This window comes from Lepidochelys kempii, chromosome 9 (assembly GCF_965140285.1).
Source record: "Lepidochelys kempii isolate rLepKem1 chromosome 9, rLepKem1.hap1, whole genome shotgun sequence".
In the NCBI taxonomy this organism is placed as follows: Eukaryota; Metazoa; Chordata; order Testudines; family Cheloniidae; genus Lepidochelys; species Lepidochelys kempii.
In genome coordinates, this window is record NC_136388.1 from 16,935,189 (window position 1) to 16,959,669 (window position 24,481).

Genomic DNA, 24,481 nt, shown 5'->3' on the forward strand with positions numbered 1-24,481 from the left:
ACTATGGTCAGTTTCACGACTACTATTTGGAAGACAGTGGACAGCAGTAAAATTGGCAAAAATGATCTTAATGTGATGCTGCTTGAGGAAGTTCTGAGTAACAGCACAGGCAAGCACTGGGGTTATTCACTGTGAAGGAAGATTTTAAAAATAGCCTGGGAGAGTGACAGAGAAGTGGAGACATTTTTCCCTTATTCCTTGCAGGAGCTAGTAGTCTTTGAAAGGGAGAAGACACAGAAAGCTCCTTTTCTGTCCAAGATGGGGGTGGAGTTTCCAATCTATCAGACACCAACTAGTCAAAGATTGATATGAAAGATAAAATGTCCAAGCAGTGTCCAGAGACAACACCCTGGTAGAAATCACAAAAACTATCCTTTCCAAGATACTCTAGAAAGGCTTCTAACAAGGAACCTCTCTGATGGACCCTCCCCCCCCACCCCCCTTACTGCTCCACTTTGCCTCCCATCTTTTAATTTCCTCCTCACCCCACTCTAGTTTTCATATCTACCTGTGGGGAAGCAGGTTTATTGCTCTGACTAGTGCCTTGTATTTCTCACACTCTGTTGAAGTGCTTAATAAAATAGTCTTCCTTTTTAAAATTTTTTTATTGATGATCTTGCCCAGCTAGTGTATGACAACCTGTTGAATTCAATGCAGTGTTGTCTCTTGCAAATGAGTTGTGATGTTCTTATTTGTTGCGCCAGCAAAGATTTGATTTAGGCGCTTGGGCTGGGTCAAAGTAACATGAGAGGGAGGAAGAGTCGGCACTTGCTTACAGGTTAGCAAGCAACCAGTCCATCAGCCCACTACGAGGCATGTTTCCCACAGCGGCATCCATCTGTTGTTTTTCAAAGTACCTCATTACCTCTTGGAGAATATCCCCAACACTATAGTTCTTCTTGGCTGCTTTTTCAGCCAACAGAGGAAGCTTCTTCAAATCCCCTTCATTTTCATTCATGAATGACAGGTTGGGCACGTTGAAGTGGGAAGCAGCCATCCACTGGAGGATAGCCTGGAGTTCTTTGTTCAGTGTGCTGCTGTTGGTATTCTGGTTGTTCACTATCACTTCAGAACCAGATGATGAACCTGATAGCTGTTTTCCATTACCCTTGGATTGTGAATTTCTCCTGGGTGCTGCTGGCGTTTTTGAGGATGAAGCACCATATGCATTTTGTTCGTCCAACAGGTCACCTATAGCTAAATCTGGGCTGTTGTTTTTGGCCATGAATAGACACAACTTCATTACAGATTCCACCAGTTGATCAATAAATTGCTTGTTCATCTGATCCATATTGTCAAACTGATCCATGGCTGAATTGGGCTGTTTAGATAAGGCCTTTTTGCTGCACTTGCTATCATTGGTGGCAGCCTCTTTATAATTCTTGTTTGTTTCACTGGAATTGTCATCTATATTGAAACCAGCCTCACATAAGACCTTCTGGATGATTGATAACAGGATACTTGATATGTCCCCCTTTTGGGAGTCAAGTTGTTGGTGGTCATTCTTTGCCCCTGAGTACCTTGATCCAGCAGCCATTGAAAGGGACTTGGAACTATGGCTGCTCCCAGCCTTTTCAAAATGAGAATCACGAGAAACATATCCAAATGAACTGGCACCTGATTCACATGCTGAGTCTTTGCCATTTGTCTGTTGTAATAGATGTTGTTGTATCAACATTAATGCAGTCACAATGAGGTCTTTTGCGTACTTATCCATTGAGCAATGCTTTTCTGAAGCTTTGCTTGATGATGATTGACCCTTGCTGGCTCCTCGGTCTTTGTCCTTCCCTTGGTTATGCATTTCACTTTTCATTGCTGTAAATTGCATGCCTTGAGATTTGCTGTCTTGGGAGCCTGTTTTAAGTGATGTGTATGCTAGGCTTTGAGACCTGGACTGCTTATCATCCCCTGCTAGGGCTTTAAACAGGCGTTTCACCATTGCTTCCAAAATTTCAGTAGACTTTTGACTTCCTATGTTGAAAAGATTTTTCTTCACTGTGGAAACGAAATCAGAGTCTGTCATGAGCACCCCTGTGACATTATGCAGATTTTTCATGGTTGAGTCTATCAAGTCTGATATGACATCTTTGGTATGTTTGAGGATTACTTTCTTCAAAACTACGCAAGCTGGGGTTGTCTTACCATCCTTCCTTTGGACTTTCATGGTCTTCATAAATGAGAACATCATGTCTGAAGCAACCTGATTTGCATAAACCATTAACCCTTTGCTTACAGAAGTACCAGAATCATCCTGCCCAGACTGTTTTGCTTGCTGACACATTTGTTTATCTCCAGGTTTTCCTCCCTGTTTATAGCCATTTTGATTAGACATCTCACCATAGAAGAGCGATGTTCTATTAGAACCTGAAGTATCTTCCCTCTTGGTAGTCTTTTCTTGAGATGGTCTGGGGGATGATAGTTTACCCTGGGGGTCCTGTGTGCTTGCTTCAACAGCTTCATTCACCATTTGTGATGCGATTTTGCTCACAGAACCACGGGAATTGTTATTTTTCCCTGAACCATGAATCCCCTGACGTATAAACTTACTGGCAGTGCCTTCCAATTTATCTGTGATCTCTTTACGAGCCATTTGAACAACCAAAGAACAGAGCTTATTTACATAGTATGAAACATCATCTGGATCTCTCTTTCCCTTTTGGGCACCGGCAGACTTTAAAGATGTGTCACTGTTCTGGGACAACGATGGATCATTGAAGGTTTGGCTAACTTTGCGTTTCTGAGGGGCATCTGAAGGGGTCAGTGCATGCTGGAATCCAACTGCATATTTCTGAAGGTCATTGTTGAGCCAGCTCACAACGCTGAGTTCATCAGTTGAACCTTGTTTGAAAAGACATACTGCTCCTTCAGTTTTAGAATGATTTTGCTTCTCATTGTCCTTTATTACAATGACTTCTTTTTCCTCCAGATTGCCCAGATCAAGTTCATTTGAAGGTTCAGACATGCTGCTGGACTGGCTAGCAGCTTTCTTTGCTTTTGAATCTTTGTCTTTTACATTTAGGCTGGAGACATCTACAAAACAGATCACTTTCCGGTCCTGGTCCTTCTGTTCATCAGGGTTGTAGAGGTCTACTTTACACACACCTGCCTGGCTGTGTAACCAGTCAACTTCCTGAGACATCTTTGCAGGTTGATAATAGGACCGTACCCAGGACCGTAGAGTGTTCTTTTTTCAGTTGAGCTGCTGTGATGACCCTGCCAGACTCGAGATGTTGCCTCCTCTCTCAGCTTTCCATGCTCTTCTACTGCCAGATGGGATCTTCACCTGTGTTGACTAATGGTTTCTATAGCAGCAGTGACATCATAAAGAACCAGTTTCACCAACAACCAATGATGCGTTGGCAATGCTTTAGCAGTGGACTGCTATACATTTTTTTTCCTTTAGCCTGTATTAAACCTGTGTCCTTTGGGTTTGGAGGGTGTTTTCCGATAGGTGCGCTGAGGGAATGGAGACTCTTTGTGTTTTGTTTTCCATATAAACAAAAACACTTTTTCGTAAACATAAACAAGGAGTCAGCACCACTTAACAAAGAAACTTGCATTAAGCTGCATTTTCTGGATATACTGTGAATATATTGATAGTATAAGACAGAGGTTATCTTTTGATTAGAAGAGGGAATGAAGATGGTGGTAGTCTCATGGTGTTCTCCCTGAGGTGGTGACATCACAAAGATCAGTGCTCACCAATAATAGCTGAACAAAAAACCTCTAGACTTGAAAAGTGTCTTATTTCTCTTTCCATTCCCCACTTTTTTTCTCATTCTCCTTTTCTTTTCCCCTCTTTTCCTTTTGTCTTCTTCCTTCCTTTTTTTTCTTAGGACTAGCCTGTGTATCTTTCTTTTTTCCTCTACTCTGAAATAAAATAAAATCTTTAAATCGAAACACAGGGAGTGTGACTGAGATTATAAAACCAAACTAGTTCCTAATCCCTCTATTGTCAGATGATTGAAAAATCATAACATCGTAGGAATTATATTGAGAAAAGACTTTTTGTCATCTGATCTATCTCTCTGCCAGTGCAGGATTGTTCCCTAATAAAATATTTACCATAGGTTTGTGAGATTAATATTAAATCTCCCTGGTGACATTTCTGTTTGTAGATTATTGCATACCTTGTAGGTCTGGAAAGAATGGATGCTCTTGTTAAATCACTGCACTGGTACTCGGGAGATCTAGGTTCAGTTCTCAGCTTTACCACAGATCTCCTGTTAGATCATGGGCAAGTCACTTAACCAGTCTGATTCTTAATTCCCAGTTCCCCATCTGTAAATTGGGGATAACTCTTCCTTTCTTTCACCTTTTCCCTGTCTTGTCTAGTTGGATAGTAAGCTCTTCGGGGCTGTGTCTTACTACGTGTATGTACCATGCCTCGCACAATGGGACTCCAATCTAGGTTGGGTCCTCTAGGTATGATTATACTACAAATAATAATTACATACATACATATCTGTCATTGTCAGCAGTTGAGTATTTTGTATAATACTCATAACAGCGGCAATTTTCTTTCCATTATGTGGGTTTTTTTCCAGCTCAGTTTGCCTTTGTTATTGTCTACAACATAATTGTATAAAACATTTTGTTCAAAAATATTGCCCAATATTTCACAACTAATTAATGTATAGCACCAGATACCAACTAAATATGTAGATTATAGTTCATTTGACAGATAACAGGTGTAACATGATGCAGAAAAAGTGGGGTATCCTGGTCAAGTACAGGTAGTAGAGTCATAGAATCATAGAATCATAGAATATCAGGGTTGGAAGGGACCCCAGAAGGTCATCTAGTCCAACCCCCTGCTCAAAGCAGGACCAATTCCCAGTTAAATCATCCCAGCCAGGGCTTTGTCAAGCCTGACCTTAAAAACCTCTAAGGAAGGAGATTCTACCACCTCCCTAGGTAACGCATTCCAGTGTTTCACCACCCTCTTAGTGAAAAAGTTTTTCCTAATATCCAATCTAAACCTCCCCCACTGCAACTTGAGACCATTACTCCTCGTTCTGTCATCTGCTACCATTGAGAACAGTCTAGAGCCATCCTCTTTGGAACCCCCTTTCAGGTAGTTGAAAGCAGCTATCAAATCCCCCCTCATTCTTCTCTTCTGCAGGCTAAACAATCCCAGCTCCCTCAGCCTCTCCTCATAACTCATGTGTTCCAGTCCCCTAATCATTTTTGTTGCCCTTCGCTGGACTCTCTCCAATTTATCCACATCCTTCTTGTAGTGTGGGGCCCAAAACTGGACACAGTACTCCAGATGAGGCCTCACCAATGTCGAATAGAGGGGAACGATCACGTCCCTCGATCTGCTCGCTATGCCCCTACTTATACATCCCAAAATGCCATTGGCCTTCTTGGCAACAAGGGCACACTGCTGACTCATATCCAGCTTCTCGTCCACTGTCACCCCTAGGTCCTTTTCCGCAGAACTGCTGCCTAGCCATTCGGTCCCTAGTCTGTAGCTGTGCATTGGGTTCTTCCGTCCTAAGTGCAGGACCCTGCACTTATCCTTATTGAACCTCATCAGATTCCTTTTGGCCCAATCTTCCAATTGGTCTAGGTCCTTCTGTATCCTATCCCTCCCCTCCAGCGTATCTACCACTCCTCCCAGTTTAGTATCATCCGCAAATTTTCTGAGAGTGCAATCCACACCATCCTCCAGATCATTTATGAAGATATTGAATAAAACCGGCCCCAGGACCAACCCTTGGGGCACTCCACTTGATACCGGCTGCCAACTAGACATGGAGCCATTGATCACTACCCGTTGAGCCCGACAATCTAGCCAGCTTTCTACCCACCTTATAGTGCATTCATCCAGCCCATACTTCTTTAACTTGCTGAAAAGAATACTATGGGAGACCGTGTCAAAAGCTTTGCTAAAGTCAAGAAACAGTCATTTAGGCCCAGGGGATAAAAATATAAAAGCTTCCATAAGAATTAAATGCTGGCAAAATTCTGGAACCACTAACATAACTGAATACTCTCTGAAATTAAATAATTTAAAGTATCATTTATATTTAGAAATAGTATTTCTTTTCTCTTTTCTTTGATACCTTAGTTCACTGGGTATGTGGAAAATGCCTCTCGTTGCCTGGTAACCATGCATATATCCATTTTAGGTTGATGTCAAACTGATAAAATTTGGTTGCCTGAAGCTAGGCACAGGTATCCAGGTAAAAGTGATCTAATTGTTTGGGATATTGTGTTTAATTCTCATAATGAATCTCAAAACAGGAGCAGAAGGGGTTCAGAGATGAGCAACCAAATTGATTGCAGGCATGGAAGTGTTTTTGGAAGGATGAGAGATTGAAAAGTTTGGGATTGTTTAGAGAAGAATAGTAGAGAACATGGAGATGTATAAAATAGTGAACAGTGTATTAAAGATAAACTGGGGGTGTGTCTGTTTATTCTTTCTCGTAATATGTGAACAAGGAGACATGAGATGGAATTAAAAAGATCACATTTGAAAAGTGTAAAAGAAAATACTTCAAAATTGCTATGAGATATCATTGATGCTAAGGACTTTATAGGATTCACAAAAGGATTGAATATTACTGGTGGGGATGTAGTGTTGCCTCTTATTAAGGTTGCATGACACTTCCCATTGTAAGACCCTGTTTTCAGTAGCTTATAATTTTTGCAAAACTTTTACCATTTAAGTTGAAACTTTCCATGCTGGGTGTCTGCCCCAAGCACTCTCTTTCTATCTCTGTTTGTGTTTGTTGAAATCTCAGTCCAAATGGTTGTCATTTCCAAGAAAAATATGTTGGTTTGCCCTGGTAAAAAAATTCTTAATATTTCCTTTGAGAAGCTCTAGAGTACACATGCTTTGGAGCAGAGAGTTGAAAGGAGGTAATCTTTATATCAGGGATGTACCTTTTGCTATCCCTGTGAAAATCCACTGAAATTTGACCAAAATATAAACCTTTGGAAAAATAATCGGTTTTCACGTTCTCACTAGAGACTTGTCAGAGCTTATCAGCTAAATTCCCCAAAGAGTCTCCTTGCTCCAAGCAGAGTAGAAGGGGAAAATCTGGACTGGGGTGTTGCTGTGGGTAGGCTTGGGTCCTGACACCATAACTCCTAAGTGTGTCAAATTGGGCACCCAAAATGAATGGAAACTTTTCACTTAATCTCTTTGTATCTCAGTTCCTCACCTGTAAAATGGGGATAATACCACCTCCTCACCTCACAGGGGTGTTGTGAAGATTGATTAATTATTTGTGAAGCATGCAGATAATATAGTGATGAACACCATAGAAAATCCCAGGAGGAAATTAATAATTCTGTCTTCAGAGCAGGGTTTGAATAGTGTGCAATAACTAAGACATGGGGCCACACAATGAATAATGAGAAGAAAAAAAATATTGAAAGGCTGCTCATTAACTGAGTGCCATCTATCCTGTGCACTGAATGAAACAGGTTCCTGGAGAAAAATAGTATGTGGTCACGTAATTAAAGAGTGTAGTGTAATGCATATGGACAAGAAGGCTGAATGAAGGTTGCAGTTCTGCAGATGTGGCATTTGCCGCATTGTGCTCCAGAAGCTGTCTTCATTTTTTAAAAATGGTTTCTATCCCTTGTGGTTGCAAAAACAGTGAATAGTTAAAGTCGATTTCTTAAAGTGCTCTTAAAGTCTATTTCTTTACTCCACCCCCGATGAAGGGATTAGTGCTGAAATCGGCCTTGCTGGGTCTAATTTGGGGTACTGTGGACACAATTCGACAGTATTGGCCTCCAGGAGCTATCCCAGATTGCTCAGTTGTGACCGCTCTGGACAGCGCTCTCAACTCAGATGCACTAGCCAGGTATACAGGAAAAGGCCCGCGAACTTTTGAATCTCATTTCCTGTTTGGCCAGCGTGGCGAGCTCACCTGCATAGATCACCATGCAGAGTCCATCATCACAGGAGACCATACAGTCCCAGAGTCACCAAAGAGCTCCAGCATGGACCAAACGGGAGGTACAGGATCTGATTGCTGTATGGGGAGATGAATCGGTGCAGGCAGAACGCTGTTCGAAAAGACGAAATATTTGAAAAAATCTCCAATGGCATGAAGGACAGAGGCTATAACAGAGACCTGCAGCAGTGCCGCGTGAAAATTAAGGAGCTCAGGCAAGCCTACCAAAAAACCAGAGAGGCAAATGGCTGCTCCGGTTCAGAGCCCCAGACATGCTGCATGCCATTCTAGGGGGTGCAGCCACCACTACCCCAACCCTATACTTTGACTCTGTCCAAGGAGTGAGAGGCAATATGGAAGCGGGTTTTGCGGGCGAGGAAGTTGAGGAGGAGGAGGAGGTTGTAGATAGCTCACAGCAAGGAAGTGGAGAAACCAGTTTCCCCAGCAGCCAGAATCTCTTTATCACCTTGGACCTGGACCCAGTTCCCCCTGAACCCACCCAAGGCGGGCTCCTGGACTTTGAAGGCAGAGAAGGGATCTCTGGTGAGTGTACCTTTGTAAATATTATACATTGTTTAAAAGCAAGCGTGTTTACTGATTAATTTGCCCTGGCATTTGCGGCCAGTACAGCTACTGGAAAAGTCTGTTTAACGTGTCTGGGGATGGAGCGGAAATCCTCCAGGGATATCTCCATAAAGCTCTCCTGGATGTACTCCCAAAGCCTTTGCAAAATGTTTCTGGGGAAGGCAGTCTTATTCTGTTCTCCATGGTAGGACACTTTACCACGCCAGGCCAGTAGCACGTAGTCGGGAATCATTGCAGAACAAAGCATTGCAGCGAATGGTCCCGGTGTTTGCTGGCATTCAAACAACATCCGTTCTTTATCTCTCTGTGTTACTCTCAGGAGAGTGATATAATTCATGGTCACCTGGTTGAAATAGGGTGGTTTTAGTAAGCGGACATTCAGAGGTGCCCGGTCCTGCTGGCAGTTTGCCTGTGGCTGAACAGAAATTTTCCCCGCTGTTAGCCACGCAGTGGGAGGAGGGGTGAAGCCATCATCCCAGAGAATTGGGTGTGTGTGGGCAGGGGAGAAGGGGGTTAGTTGGGTTTCTGCTGCACATGAACCCGGAAACCGCAGCTCCTCCTTTTAAAATTGCCAACCCATTTTTAATGGCCAACCCAACGGCTACTTCGTATGGGAAATGAGGGCGCTGCTATTTGAAGCCATTCCCACATGTTATGAGGGTTAAAGAAGCCAAAGGACTGTGGCTTACCATGGCTGCCTGCAAGCCGAATTCTGTTACTCAGCCCTGCGTGAGAGATCTCTCACACCAAACCGGCATACCCTCAATAAGAGGCAAAATGCAACCTTGAAATGAAATGCAATGTGCTATGTAATGTTAACAGCAAGGTTTACCGTGAAAGAGTGTACCCATTGTTCTATAAAAGTGTCTTCTTAACTACCACTCTCCCTTTTTTTTTTTCCCTCCACCAGCTGCATATGTTTCTCCTTCCCAGAGGCTAGCGAAGATTAGAAGGTGGAAAAAACACACTCGCAATGAAATGTTCTCTGACCTCATGCTGTCCTCCCACACTGACAGAGCACAGCAAAATACGTGGAGGCAGACAATCTCAGAGTGCAGGAAAATACAATATGACCGCGAGGAGAGGTGGTGGGCTGAAGATGGCAGGTGGCGTTGGCTTCCTGAAAGAAGACAGGAGTCAATGCTCAGACTGCTGGAGGATCAAACTCATATGCTCCAGCGTATGGCTGAGCTGCAGGAAAGGCAGCAGGAGCACAGACCGCCACTACAGCCCCTGTGTAACAAACCGCCTTCTTCCCCAATTTCCATAGCCTCCTCACCTAGACGCCCAAGAACGCGGTGGGGGGGGCCTCCGGCCACCCAGCCACTTCACCCCATAGGATGACCAAGCAACAGAAGGCTGGCATTCAATAATTTTTAAAGTTTTCAAGTGCTGTGTGGCCTTGTCCTTCCCTCCTCCACCATCCCATCCGGTGCTTCCCTCCTCCATTAGCCCTCCCCGGGCTACCTTGGCAGTTATCCCCCTGTTTGTGTGATGAATAAATAAATAATGCATGAATGTGAAGCAACACTGGCGTAATTGCCTGTGCAAGATCGAAGGGGGGAGGGGAGGGTGCTTAGCTTACAGGAAAGTAGAGTGAACCTGGTGGGGGAGGGGACTCCATCGAGGAGAAACAAACAGAACTTTCACACCATAGCCTGACCATTCCTGAAACTAGCTTTCAAAGGTTCTCTGATGCGCACTGCATCCTCCTGTACTCTTCTAACCGCCCGGGTGTCTGGCTGCACGTAGCCAGCAGCCAGGCGATATGCCTCAACCTTCCACCCCGCCATAAACGTTTCCCCCTTACTCTCACAGATATTGTGGAGCGCACAGCAAGCAGTAATAACAGTGGGAATATTGGTTTTGCTAAGGTCTAAATGACTCAGTAAACTGCGCCAGCATGCTTTTAAACACCCAAATTCTACCACCATTCTGCACTTGCTCAGCCTATAGTTGAACAGCTCCTGACTACTGTCCAGGCTGCCTGTGTATGGCTTCATGAGCCATGGCATTAAGGGGTAGGCCAGTCCCCAAGGATAACTATAGGCATTTTAACATCCCCAATGGTTATTTTCTGGTCTGGAAAGTAAGTCCCTTGCTGCAGCTGTTGAAACAGACCAGAATTCCTGAAGATGCGAGCGTCATGTACCTTTCCCAGCCATCCCACTTTGATATTGGTGAAACGTCCCTTATGATCCACCAGTGCTTGCAGCACCATTGAAAAGTACCCCTTGCGGTTTATGTACTCTCTGCCTTGGTGCTCCGGTGCCAAGATAGGGATATGGGTTCCGTCTATCGCTCCACCACAGTTAGGGAATCCCTTTGCAGCAAAGCCATCCACTATGACCTGCACATTTCCCAGAGTCACTACTCTTGATATCAGCAGCTCAGTGATTGCGTTGGCTACTTGCATCACAGCAGCCCCCACAGTAGATTTGCCCACTCCAAATTGATTCCCGACTGACCGGTAGCTGTCTGGCATTGCAAGCTTCCACAGGGCTATTGCCACTCGCTTCTCAACTGTGAGGGCTGCTCTCATCTTGGTATTCTTGTGCCTCAGGGCAGGGGAAAGCAAGTCACAAAGTTCCATGAAAGTGCCCTGACTCATGCAAAAGTTTTGCAGCCACTGGGAATCGTCCCAGACCTGCAACACTAGGCAGTCCCACCAGTCTGTGCTTGTTTCCCGGGCCCAGAATCGGCGTTCCATGCCATGAATCTGCCCAATTGACACCATGATGTGCACATTGCCGGGGCCTGTACTTTGTGAGAAGTCGATGTCCATGTCCTCATCACTCTCATCACCGCGCTGCAGTCGCCTCCTCCTCACCTGGTTTTGCTTTTCTTGCAGGTTATGATTCTACATATCATGCTGGATAATGCGCGCGGTGTTTATAGTGCTCATAATTGCCGCGGTGATCTGAGCAGGCTCCGTGTTCCCAGTGCTATGGCGTCAGCACTGAAAAAAGGCATGAAACGTTTGTCTGCCATTGCTCTGATGGAGGGAGGGGCGACTGACAACACGGCTTCCAGGATTGGCTTCCAGGGAATTAAAATCAACAAAGGGGGTGGCTTTGCATCAAGGAGAAACAGAATGGCCCCCTCAAGGATAGAACTCAAAACCCTGGGTTTAGGAGGCCGTTGATTTCACGGAGGGAGGGAGGAAAGGGGGAGAAAATGAATACAAAACAAATCTGGTCTATTTCTTGTTTTGATCCACTTCATCTATCTTTATAGATCTTGCTGGCAGCAGACGGTGCAGTACGACTGCTAGCCATGGTCATCTCCTGGGTGCTCGGCAGAAAATGGTGCAGTATGACTGCTGGCCATCGTCATCTCCTGGCTGCTCATTAGAATACGGTGTAGTATGACTGCTGTCAGGACTGAATCGCCATGAAACTTAAAAGTGACTGAGTCACTCCCACGTTTGCCCAGGTGCCCCTGACCGACCTCACTGAGGTCGGCTAAAAGAGCACCCTGGATTATGGTGACAATGGCTACCAGTCATACTGCACTGTCTGCTGCCAAAAGGGAATGAGCTGCTGCTGTGTAGCAATGCAGTACCACGTCTGCCAGCACCCAGGAGACATACGGTGACGGTGAGCTGAGCGGGCTCCATGCTTGCCATGGTATGGCGTCTGCACGTGTAACACAGGAAAAAAGGCACGAAACAATTGTCTGCCGTTGCTTTCACGGAGAGAGGGAGGGAAGAGGGGGTCCTGACAGTATGTACCCAGAACCATCCGCAACAATGTTTTTGCCCCATCAGGCATTGAGATTTCTTCACGGAATTCAAATGGGCGGCAGAGACTGTGGGAACTGTGGGATAGCTACCCACAGTGCAACGCTCTGGAAGTCGACGGTTGCCTCGGTAATGTGGACGCACTCTGCTGACTAAATGCATTTAGAGCATATGTGTGGGGACACACACAATCGACTGTGTAAAAATGCTTTCTACAAAGCCGACTTCTATAAATTCGACCTAATTTTGTAGCCTTAGAGTCAGATATTTTTCCAAGATGCCACAAAATTTGGCATTTTTGTCATGGAATTGGCCACTTTGTTGCAGCCATGTGCCTCATGTATTGTTCTGTCTCGCAGCCATGCCTAGACCTTCCTGTAGTTGCCTCTTGATTTCCAGCTTTCCCTCTGGATTACAGAATACACTCCTTGCATTGTTGCATGTATCCAGGCAGCCAGGGATAGAGGAAACAGGTTAGTCCAGTTTACAATCAGGGAGCAGTAGGCTGGGTTGCCTGGAGAATGGCACAGCAGCCAACAACTGGAGAGCTGGAGATGTGAGTTACTGAAACTGGCTACCAACTCTCCTTTCTCCAGCACGAATTGCAGAGAAAGAGCTTCTGAGCTAGATTGCCTGGATAACATTGTGGGAGCTGAGATCTGGGTAGAGACCGGGCCACCTAAAGAACATAACAGAAAAATCCATTGTCAAAAATAATCATTTTTGAAAGTAATCATTGACTAATTTTATGTTCCATGAGACATAGTTATGTATATTGTGCATCAAGGTGGGAATAAAGGGTGTTTCATTGTGACAGAATAAATTAACGTTGCACAATTAGAGGGCTCGCCACGGAATTTAAGGATGCTTTCAGAAGAATATGGTCCTGTTTTGTGACACAGGACCCTGACTAAAGTTAAACAACCTCTCTTAATATACACATGTTGGTGATTGTGTCTTTACAGTATTGAAAAAATGCAATAATGTATCTCTTTAAATTGTAAAGAAACAGCAATATTGGAGCAATTTGTCAGACTCCAAATCAAATCAGAGAAAAGTTGTTTTCCAACCATTACAGTTTCTTTTCAAAAGACTGGAAAGAATGGAGGCCTTTGCCATAAAGCTTGTAAAGATCAGCACTTGGAAAATATTTCCTTTGTCATCAGTTTAAAGCTGAATTGAATGGTAGTCTTCTGTCTTACCTGAAATTATGTGATTTGTAAAATGCCCTGATACTAACTTGTGTAGTTTTTTTTTTTACAGATATGTTGGTATCATTTGATGAAATGCATCAGATAAAGTAAATAACTATTGTCATCTTTGTCTTTAATGTATTAGATTTGTAGCTATACTTTTCATATTTGGTTCTTTTCTCAGGTTCAGAACTTAACATTGCGCAGTCAGAAGTTGGGTGTATTGTGTGGTTCACAGAATGGCCCACCAAAGAGCAATAGTCAAGCTCAGTCATTGGCTCTGTGTACTAATAAAACTGTAACTGGTACCAAGGCCAGCCAACTGGATTCTCCAGACAGCAACAGAAAAGGAGAGAGCCCAACTTCTGAGTGTCGAAGTACATCTGTCACACGGACATCAAGTATACATCAATTAATAACACCAGGTGTGATTAAGCTTTAGCTTTTAAAAGGTTGTTAAAAGTTCACCCTGTCATTTAGAGCCCACAAGCAAGTGTCTAATATCTCAAATATTCATTGAATGTTTGAGGTCTTAAATCACTTGGAGATGAATAATTACTTTCAGTGGTGCTTAAAAAATTTTATCTTAGAATTCTCTATGCCTTCACAGAGAAGGGCAGGAGAGAGAGAAAAAGAATTCAAAAAGGAGCATGATTGTGTGTGTGTGTGTGCGCGTGTATTATCCAGGGTGGTGGTAGTTACGATATTTCTGTTGCATTAGCACCCAAAGGCCCAATCATCAGGACACCATTGTGCTCAACAATGCATAAACTTCATAGGTAGATCTGTGCCTGCCTCAGAGAGTTTATAATCTAGTTTACAAGAAGTCAAGAAAATGAGCATGACGAAAAAAAGTGGGGAGCTAGAGGATGAGGTTAACCAAGCTAAGACTATGCACTTAGGTTGGCTATTGCATAATTTAATAATTCCAGCTGGTTCAAAGAGTAGAAATTTTGCCATGGTAAGTGGGCTGAGTGGGGCTGGTGAGCCAGACCTGCTGAATTTCAGGCTTCTTGAGAGAGAGAGAGAGAGAGAGAGAGATAGAGGCTGCAAGGCAGACAGCTCTTGAATTTTTGACCCCCATTGTTGTCAGTCAGGAAAGTAACCTATCCCCTACTTTATCATTTGATATCTAATTTTTTTTAAATTTATTTTTTAAATGAAAGAGAAAACAGGTAGGGCTGGGAAGAGGTATGGAGAAAAGGAAGGGTATGCCCCAGAGGAAAATCTCAGGCATTTCAATTTCCCAGGGTAGGCAGTTATGACAAGGAGTCACTGGCTCCTTTGTGAGGAAGGGAAGTACATCTCTGAAAATGAGGCCACTTTTTAGGTTCCTAATTATTAATTAGTTGCATAACCTTAGGCACTTAGTTTTTACAGACTTAGTCTAAATGTTCTAAATTAAAACTCTTTCAGTCCAATATTTTTAAAAACCTATTTTTAAATAGCACTGACCGACATTAAGTTAGCAATTTTAATCAAACCTTATTGACTCTAAAGTACTTACCTCTTTTATATTATAATTATTTTAAAGCAGGTAAATGCTGTTCTTTTCAAAGTTGAGGATGGTATTTTTTAACTAAAAGTCTTATTAACAATAGTCTTAGAACTGGTGGCAGAAAGATAGATGTCTTTCTATAAAAGCATTAATGTATCTAAAACATGTTGTTTAATTGTTCATTGCTGTATTTCACTTTGGAATTTACCAAAATAAATGCATTATGTTCACGTGTTATATTTGAGACACAGTATATGATTGAAGAGGATATCTTCTAATGTATTTCTAAGTTGTGCTCATCTGAAAGGCTTGGTCAAGTTCTGTGCTGATTTTAGTCATCTGATGTGAAAATTTTCCTCATTTAAATATTTATTGTAATGTTCTTGGAACTTAAGTAAACAAATACTAATGGTCATTTTTTCCCCCTCACAGCTTCATATTCTGCAATTCAACCTCATTCTCTAATAAAACATCAGCAGATACCTCTTCATTCACCACCTCCAAAGATTTCCCATCATCAGCTGATATTACAACAGCAGCAAGTTCAGCCAATCACACTTCAGACTCCTCCCAATCAGGAACCATCTCCATCACAGCACTATGTTCCACTCCAAAGCCATGGTCTTCCTCCAGTTCCCAATAGTGTCCAGTCACAACACTGCTCACCTGGTCACATACATCCTCCTCCTTTAACAATATCTCCTACTCCGTCCCAGTCAGCTCAGCAGTCAGTAGTGGTGTCTCCTACACCTGCACACTCACCTAGTCAGTCACCCACCATAATTATTCATCCACAAGCACTTATTCAGTCACAACCACATCCTCTTATGCCATCAGCTCTACAGTCAGAGCAAAACCCACAGCAACCCACTACTAGTCCGGTACGACCAGTAGCACAACACCTTAATCTTCCATCCCATCTTACAGTTCCACCTTCCCCAGTAGTACACATTGGACCAGTAGATCAGCCGAACTTGATGTCCCCAGGCCAGCAGATAGTGTCTCCAACACCACACCAGCAATATCCAACCTTACAGTCCGTGCCAATCCCAGTTGCAACCCCTCCACATCTGTCAACATCTCCAACCCAGATTCAGCAACTGCCCTTGCAATCTGTGCAGTCTTTACAAATGCAGCCTGAAATTCTATCCCAAGGCCAGGTTTTGGTGCAAAATACTTTGGTTTCTGAGGAGGAGCTTCCTGCTGCAGAAGCTTTGGTCCAGCTGCCATTTCAGACTCTTCCACCACCACAGACTGTTGCAGTAAACCTTCAAGTACAACCATCGGTACCTGTTGAAACCCCTGTGGTAAGCCCTCAGAAATTTCCTTTTTGATGTTTAACTGAAAGTGAAAAACCCTTTTTCCAACAACATTCTATTATGGCCATAGATGACAAAAATCTCTTGTGTGTGTAAGGAAAGAAGAATCTGTTCTCAAAATCATTTACAGGTTTGGTAAAACTGGCATTACTGCATGGCACCTGAACAAAGTGGTGTGTTGAAAAGCTGGCTCCCAGTCTGACACTCATTTTATTGCTGTATAAGCAAGTAATATTACTCTCTTTGCAGAACTGACTTTTCCATTTTGAAACCATATCCTTTGAAGAAAATGTTTTGTTGTTGTTCAAAACCAAGTGAAAATTGAGTGAAGCCCAGGAATATGAGCCAAATGTCAGACAGCCTTTTGGGGCATATTCTGCATCCTACCACAAGTTCTACTTGAGTTCATTTGAAGGAGATGGAGGTTCACAGAGAACTGCACAGGAACAGCTGTAACTTACACCACTGTCATAAGGTCCCTCAGGGAATTAATAGCTCCCCCATACCCGTGGAATGTCATTAACATAATCCCTTCTTCCCCTTATGCCGGAGTGGGGAACAGTTGGTGCAAGAGCTGTCTCCACCAGGTTTATGCCAGTGGAAAGTTCCCCTCTGGACTATGAAATTTTGGCCCTCTATATTAAATACAGTGCAATTTTAATATTCAGATACATTTGTCTAATCAAGGCTTTGGGAATTTTCAATATAATAGACATCAGGGAACATAAAAGCAAGTTATGGGTAACTGAATTTTGGATAGTTCAGTTGGTACTGTAACTGAAAAGCCTCTCCACCAAGAGAGATTTAGGGAATGTTTATGCCCACTTTGTGTTGACAGCCACTGCCCTAATCAAGTTGTTCTTTGCTAGTCTTAGCTCTTATTATTTTTTAGTTGTTGTTTTCAGTTGTGGCTCAGTCATTTTGACCTTGATTCGGCAAAGCACTTAAGAAGGTGCTTAACAGCAAGCATGAGTAGTCCCATTTAAGACAGTGGAATTACTCACATGTTTAAAGATAAGACTATGCTTAAGTGTTTTGCTGGATTAGAACCTTTGTCATCTGGTTTTCCTGATGTGCGCCTACTTGACAGCTCCTATTGCTGTCATAATTAAAGCACTTACTCATTCACTCACCATCCACCTATGCATTTCCATTGATTTTTTCACTCATTCACACTGACAAAATATTATTTTTCATTCAGGCATATTTTCTTATATATTCATAAATACATTTATTTCCTCACACACTATATGTTCTTTGTGGTGTTGCATGTGTCCATCTATTAAATATTGAAAGGGTGGTGTTATGTTTCAAACTGGAAATATTAGAAACATTTAGAAATATTAAAATTAAAGAAATATTAAACAGGCGAGAATTTACACCGAAAAGAGCATCAAAGGTGAAAAACTAAGAATGGAAATCAAACATCTATACTTATCAATACACACAAGGAAAATGAATAAGCCCTCTATGCTCACATAATGGTGGAGGAGGGAAGATAATTTAGAGAAGGTTTATTAGATAAATAATGCGCCTAAGCTTATTTAGACTTGAAAAAAATGGTGAAAATACATAAGGGAAACACTGACATCTTCATTACCTTTTAATATTATATGTAAGAGAGGCAGAGTATAAATCACTGTTCAGCCAGCCAGCTGGGATCATCCCCAATGAGCTTGTGAAAAATATTTGACTTGAACCAGAAGTGTGTTTAAATTCTTTGGATTGTACAGGATTATATTTCAATATACATACAAAAATAAGATGTCCTTCCCCTGCCCCCGCCCCAGTTTCCTATTCTGTGACCAGCTGTTTTTCATAAGCTCAGTAGGGGTCTCTTGTATCCGTCACAGCTTGAGTTCTGATGGGCCAGCAATTTAACTGTATCTGTTCCAAAGAACATTTCCAAAGAGAGTTAGTGCTACTATAATTAGGGATGTCAAGCGACTACAAAAATTAATTGCGCTGTTAAACAATAATAGAATACCATTTATTTAAATATTTTTGGTTGTTTTCTACATTTTCAAATATATTCATTTCAGTTACAACACAGAATACAAAGTGTACAATGCTCACTTTATTTTTTATTACAGATATTTGCACTGTAAAAAACAAAAGAAATAGTATTTTTCAATTCACATAATACAAGTACTGTAGTGCAATCTCTTTATCATGAAAGTTGAATTTACAAATGTTGAGTTATGTACCAAAAAAACCTGCATTCAAAAATAAAACAGTGTAAAACTTTAGAGCCTACAAGTCCACTCAGTCCTACTTCAGCCAATCACTCAGACAAACAAGTTTAGTTACAATATGCAGAAGATAATGCTGTTTGCTTCTTGTTCACAATGTCACCTGAAAGTGAGAACAGGCGTTGGCATGGCGCTGTTGTAGCAGGAGTCACAAGATATTTACATGCCAGATGTGCTAAATATTCATATGTCCCTTGATGCTTCAACCATCATTCCAGCGGACATTTGTCCATGCTGATGACAGGTTCTGCTCGATTTACGATCCAAAGCAGAGTGGACCATCGCATGTTCATTTTCATCATCTGAGTCAGATGCCACCAGCAGAAGTTTGATTTTCTTTTTTCGTGGTTCGGGTTCTGTAGTTTCTGCATCGACGGGTTGCTGTTTTAAGACTTCTGAAAGCATGCTCCACACCTTGTCCATCTCAGATTTTGGATGGCACTTCAGATTCTTAAACCTTGGGTCAAGTGCTGTAGCTATTTTTAGAAATCTCACATTGGTACCTTCTTTGCGTTTTGTCAAATCTGCTGTGAAAGTGTTCTTAAAACGAACATGTGTTGGGTCATCATCCAAGACTGCTATAACATGAAATATATGACAGAATGCTGGTAAAACAGAACAGGAGAGACACAATTCCACCCCCCCCCCCAAGGAGTTCAGTCACAAATTTAATTAACGCATTTTTTTTTTAATGAGCATCATCAGCATGGAAGCATGTCCTCTGGAATGGTGGCTGAAGCATGAAGGGTCATACCAATGTTTAGCATATCTGGCACGTAAATACCTTGCAACGCCAGCTCCAAAAGTGCCATGCAAACGCCTGTTCTCACTTTCAGGTGACATTGTAAATAAGAAGCAGGCAGAAGTATCTCCTGTAAATATAAACAACTTGTTTGTCTTAGCGATTGCCTGAACAAGAAGTAGGACTGAGTGGACTTGTAGGCTCTAAAGTTTTACGTTGTTTTGGTTTTGAGTGCAGTTATGTAACAAAAAAAATCTATATTTGTAAGGTACACTTTCATGATAAAGAGATTGCACTATAGTACTTGTATGAAGTGAATTGGAAAATACTCTTTCTTTTGTTTATCATTTTTACAGTGCAAATATTCGTAATAAAAAATAATACAAAGTGAGCACTGTACACTTGCTTTTCTGTGTTGTAATAGAAATCAATATATTTGAAAATGTAGAATAACATCCAAAAATATTTAATAAATTTCAATTGGTATTCTATTGTTTAACTGCGATTAATTGTGATTAATTTTTTTAAGTTAATCATATGAGTTAACTGCGATTAATCAACAGTTCTAACTGTAATGTGAACAAGATTATGTATTATTTGCTTCTGATCTTTTATTCTGATGTATTCAGACATGTATTATTTATACAGTGGACTTCTTCTAAATTCTTCCCCTCTTCCCTGATCACAAATACTTGGAAACTATATGCATTTTTCTTACAGACCTTTTATGTGGAAAAGGACTATTGTCTGTCTGTATGACTGTGCTTAATATTCCTGAAGCAGAACAGGGGTATCAAACTCTTTCCATGTGGAGGACTGAATTCCATTTTTAATTATAATCTGTGGGTCAGAGTATACATTTAGGACTGTATACTACCCTCAGTGGAACTCCCTGATGTGAATGGGAGGTTTGCACAAATATCAAGTGTAGAATATGACCTTTATATAGCAGTAAACTTTTAGGACTGGATTTTGGTGCCCTTTCTCATAATGAGCAGTCCCATTGATTTTAACAGGACTACTTGTAGAGTAAGGTCCTGTTCTAAGGATGTTATCAGAGGATGGCTAACAATTATCATTATTTATTATGTTATTTAGTATTATGTATTCAGGACCCCAGGTGTTCATTCCTTTTTGTTTCTCTATCTTCCCTATCCTCCTTTTTTTTTTTTGTTCTTTCTCTCTTCTCCATCTGCAACTCTCTCTCTCTTTCTTCCTTCTGGATTTCATCTCTGCAGCAGCTCTCTTCTACCCTCATGATCTTCACTCTCACCATCTACTAAAATGATCAGTTGTGAAATAGCTAATGCTGACATTTAAAGCATCATCATTAGGCTTTAGACATAACACCCCAATGAGATTAATGGTGCAGGGGAATTCACACCTTTCATAGGCTTTGTTTCAGGCTATCACCAGACTGAGGAAAATACTACTGTAGTTATTGTTTGATCTGCATTTGGAAGGTAATGTTAATCCCAGTCCCCTGTTAGTTTAGGCAGGGACAAGACCTGGGGATGGAAGCAAGGTGTCTCTTGACAGCTTGGAGTTGAACTCCCTAATCTCCTGAGTTGACTGTCAGTAAATCACTTCAATGTACATTATAGTGTTGGAGAAAATAATTTATAACAACTTTAGCTGGCAAACTTGGCATGTTCTCTTGAAATCCTTGTTTTGCTTACTGTAGTATGCAGCTGTATGAGAAGGAAAGCACTCTGGTGTTTGCACATAATTTTGGAGACCTTGTACATTAAAGACTCCAAACTGAATTGATTCTTGCTCTCAGTTCAGAAATATTGATTGTAAAATATAACTTCCCCTATTAACATGAAGCCTTTTTTGTTTGATACTGTGAATCTCTGTATTTTTAATGAAAAGGTATAATTTGTAAACTCTTTACCTAAGATTGTATAAAAAAAATGACATTAAAAGAATGTTAAGTTTACAAAGTCAAACACTCAAAAGTTAGGAAATGGCAGAATTAAGGTTGCCTGTGCCATCTTTAATTTGACCCCCTTGTGCGTATGCATTATGATAGTGTTTAATGGAATGATCTCACATTTTTCCCGTAGGACCCCTCCTTTTCTATGCATCCTGAACGCCAGCAGGGCGAGCATTGTGAGCACAGGAGAGATAGTTATCCTGCTCTCAGTTCCTGTGCCTGGTGCCCCAAGAGCTGGGAGGAGAAATTGATGGGAAGGTCTCACTCAGACCCTGCAGACCCAGGATGGCGCATGCTCAGTAGAGACAGAATCTTCAGAGAATTTAGCTGCCTAACTCTAACAAATCTCCACTGGCCATGTGCAAACTGCAATTTTCAGAGGCTTATAACCTGACCAAACGTGGGTGGACTTTCATGAGGATGTTAAAAGTCACATCCCTCATTCCCAGGTGACCCCACCTGCCAAATTTCAAGTACTTCTGGTCCAAAGCATGGGGATGATAGAACTTCTTAATGAAACAGTTATAAGATTTTTTTTTAACATGGGCAAAACATTGCATTTTCCCCTAAACTCATTCTGAGAAATCGGTGTACAGTGTTTGCTGAAACTTTCCAAAAACATTCAGTATGAGGCAGACACACTTGGCACATTAAATTTTAGCTGAAACAGTTAGTTTGGCAAAATTATAAACAATGAAAATAGGGATCTTATAATGTAAAGTGTTGCGATTTCAATCCATGTCCTCTTTACCAAGATTGCCATTCTGTTTTATTGCTTAAATCTAGTGATAGTCTTTAAATATATATAATAAAACATGGAAGACTAGAAAGATTAGAGATTGGGAGGGCCAGTTAAGTTCTGTGGACCACCTGTCTGTGAAGAGAATGGTATACATGTCTTAGAATTTGGCTGATAGTTTTGCTCTCATTATTACTATGCCATCAGAATCCACTCATGGATAGATGGGGGGGGGGGAGGAGCGTGTCTGTAGTGTGGAAAAATGAAAGTATATTATTAACAGGTGATAATATATTTTTAAAAACCAATTGGAAATTTGTTTGTCAAGATTACATTCATGTATCTGTTTTGGGGTGCTATGGAAGAATGGAAATCTTTCTTAAACCAGTGATCTGTTCAATGCAGATTTACCAAGTGGAGAACGTGTGTGAGGAAGAGATGCCAGAGGAGTCCGAATGCGTCCGTATGGTTAGAACCCCGACCCCACCAACCTTGTCTCCACCAGTCATAACCTTAGGGAATGGCGAGGAGCTTGCTTCAGAGGAGTCTTTGTCAGGTGAGTGCAAGTGCAGAGACTGGTGGAATTAGGTCAGCTTTTCTGCCTGAATCTCTTTCTGATCAGGTAACTTTCCTAGCTTGAAATGTTTAAAGCAAAAGTATCTGACTTTCACCTGTTTTTACGGTTTAATGAGAGAGTTCTCTAAGTTAATGAAGCTTCATGAAATATATTAGAAGGCAGGATGGTAGAATGATGTATTCAATTATAAAGAAATATATGAAAAAATTTTAATTTTAAGAAAGCTATTTATATAGAGAGAATATGCTTTTTGATTAATTTTAATTGATTTTTATATTAAAAACAAACAAAAAGATAAATGACGTACAGCTTGTATATCATTTGACCTCTTAGACACAAGGTCTCTGTGGCAGCTACTCTGCTTCCATATTTGCTTGTACAGCACCTAGCAAATGGAACACGTGTCTTGACTGGGGCCCATAGGCACTACCACAATTAATTCATTAATTAATAACAGTAGTAATCTTCATTGGTTTGTGAACTGCCCCCCACATACTGCAGCCCTGATCATACAAGCTGATCTGGAAAATGCTATAAGGATATCAGCTGCATTGTAATTATTCCAATTCACTTCAATTTTTGGTAGGTCATGAGAATGGCATATTGTGAGACAAAAGGAACCAGTAAATATATTTAGTTTAATTATAGAAAATATTCTTTGTCTGTATCTTCCATTCTGTTGCACTAGGTCCTGATCCTGCAGGTAGATGAGTACTCCTGTGAGGTGCTGAGTACCTTCAATTCCTCCCTAAATCAGAGGGAGTTCAGAGCATTTTGATCATCACAGGAGGTGCTCCGCACATTGTAGGATCAGGTCCTGGAATAGACCAGGGAGAAGAAAGCATAAAAAAGTCTCTTCCCTCAGACAGCAGGACATGATTTATTTATTGCCTTCACATGCCAGGAGAGAATGCTGACTGGTATCAGGATCAGTTACCGTATATACTCAGTCAAAAACAAATACTAGCCAACATCAGGTACAAGTATATTTTACTCCTGCCTGGAGGAGCCAGCATATTATGCCCTCCTGGAAGGCTAGAAGGGATTCTGCCTGGACTGAAGAAGTCATTTTGCACAGGTTCCACTATTGTTGTTTTGCTCCCACTCCAACTAGAGCGCCCTTTGTGTGTATTGTATAACTGTTATTAGTAATTGTCATGAAACAACCCAGACATACCTGAGTCTGTTGGGGGAGTCCAAAAGAAATGGTCTCAGATATGTGTTTTTCAAGTTTCAGCAAACAGAGGAGTTAATTACATAAGCAAACCTGCAGTGCCACTCATTCAAAAGGTTCCAACCCTTCAGCTATTTCTTTGTGTTCTTCCTCAGAGCCACAGGTCTGTTTCTAGTATAGAACCACTGTAGAACCTCAAAAAGTATCAAAGCAGGTGTCAATATTCTACACTACAGAATGCCTAACTTAATTCCTGTTACTTTCAACCCCTATCTTATCCCAGGCCTTCATTTGTTTTGATGAGAAACTTCAGAGCAAACACTTTTATTCTAAACACAGAGTAAATTAAAAATCCTAATATATATTACACATTTACAAATCTCTTTAACTGCAAGTTATTCTACTATTTTAATTAAGTCCTCTTAAGAGATTTGTATCAGTCCAATCAGCTTCTTGGGCTGGAAAGATGAGAGAAGTATCTGGCAAGGGGACCATTACACCTCTGAATGTGTGTGTGACAGCAAATAAAGAGGGACTAGGGCATGGAAGGACAAAGGAAACAGCAATACACTTGTGGTTTTTCAGTTTAAGGCATATGCAGACCTTGTTGGTTTTGAGGGTTTTTTTCTATAGAATAAGAGACAAGAAGTGAATATTATTGATGCACTGCAACAAATAATTAACCCGCTGAGATGAAGATTAGAATAATAGTGAATTTATTTATATACCATAAGTGTTGTGACAAAGCTCTGTCTTTGCCTCCATGGGTCCCGTGTTTCCTAGCGGATTTCACTAGCCTCAG

General features: G+C 41.5%; 2 protein-coding genes across 2 annotated transcripts in view; one reads left to right on the forward strand and one right to left on the reverse strand.

Annotated features, from left to right (window-relative positions):
- Positions 1-24,481, forward strand: part of PHC3 (polyhomeotic homolog 3) — a 112,945-nt gene that overhangs the window by 55,112 nt on the left and 33,352 nt on the right. Inside the window, exons 7-9 of the mRNA XM_078854364.1 lie at positions 13,624-13,864; positions 15,370-16,244; positions 22,334-22,484. Of these exons, the coding sequence (XP_078710490.1) occupies positions 13,624-13,864; positions 15,370-16,244; positions 22,334-22,484 (1,267 nt within the window). The remainder of the gene's footprint in view (positions 1-13,623; positions 13,865-15,369; positions 16,245-22,333; positions 22,485-24,481) is intronic.
- LOC140916866 (A-kinase anchor protein 4) lies at positions 773-3,139 on the reverse strand. Its single transcript, XM_073358754.1, has one exon. It carries the CDS (start codon positions 3,137-3,139, stop codon positions 773-775), a length of 2,367 nt encoding a protein of 788 aa, XP_073214855.1.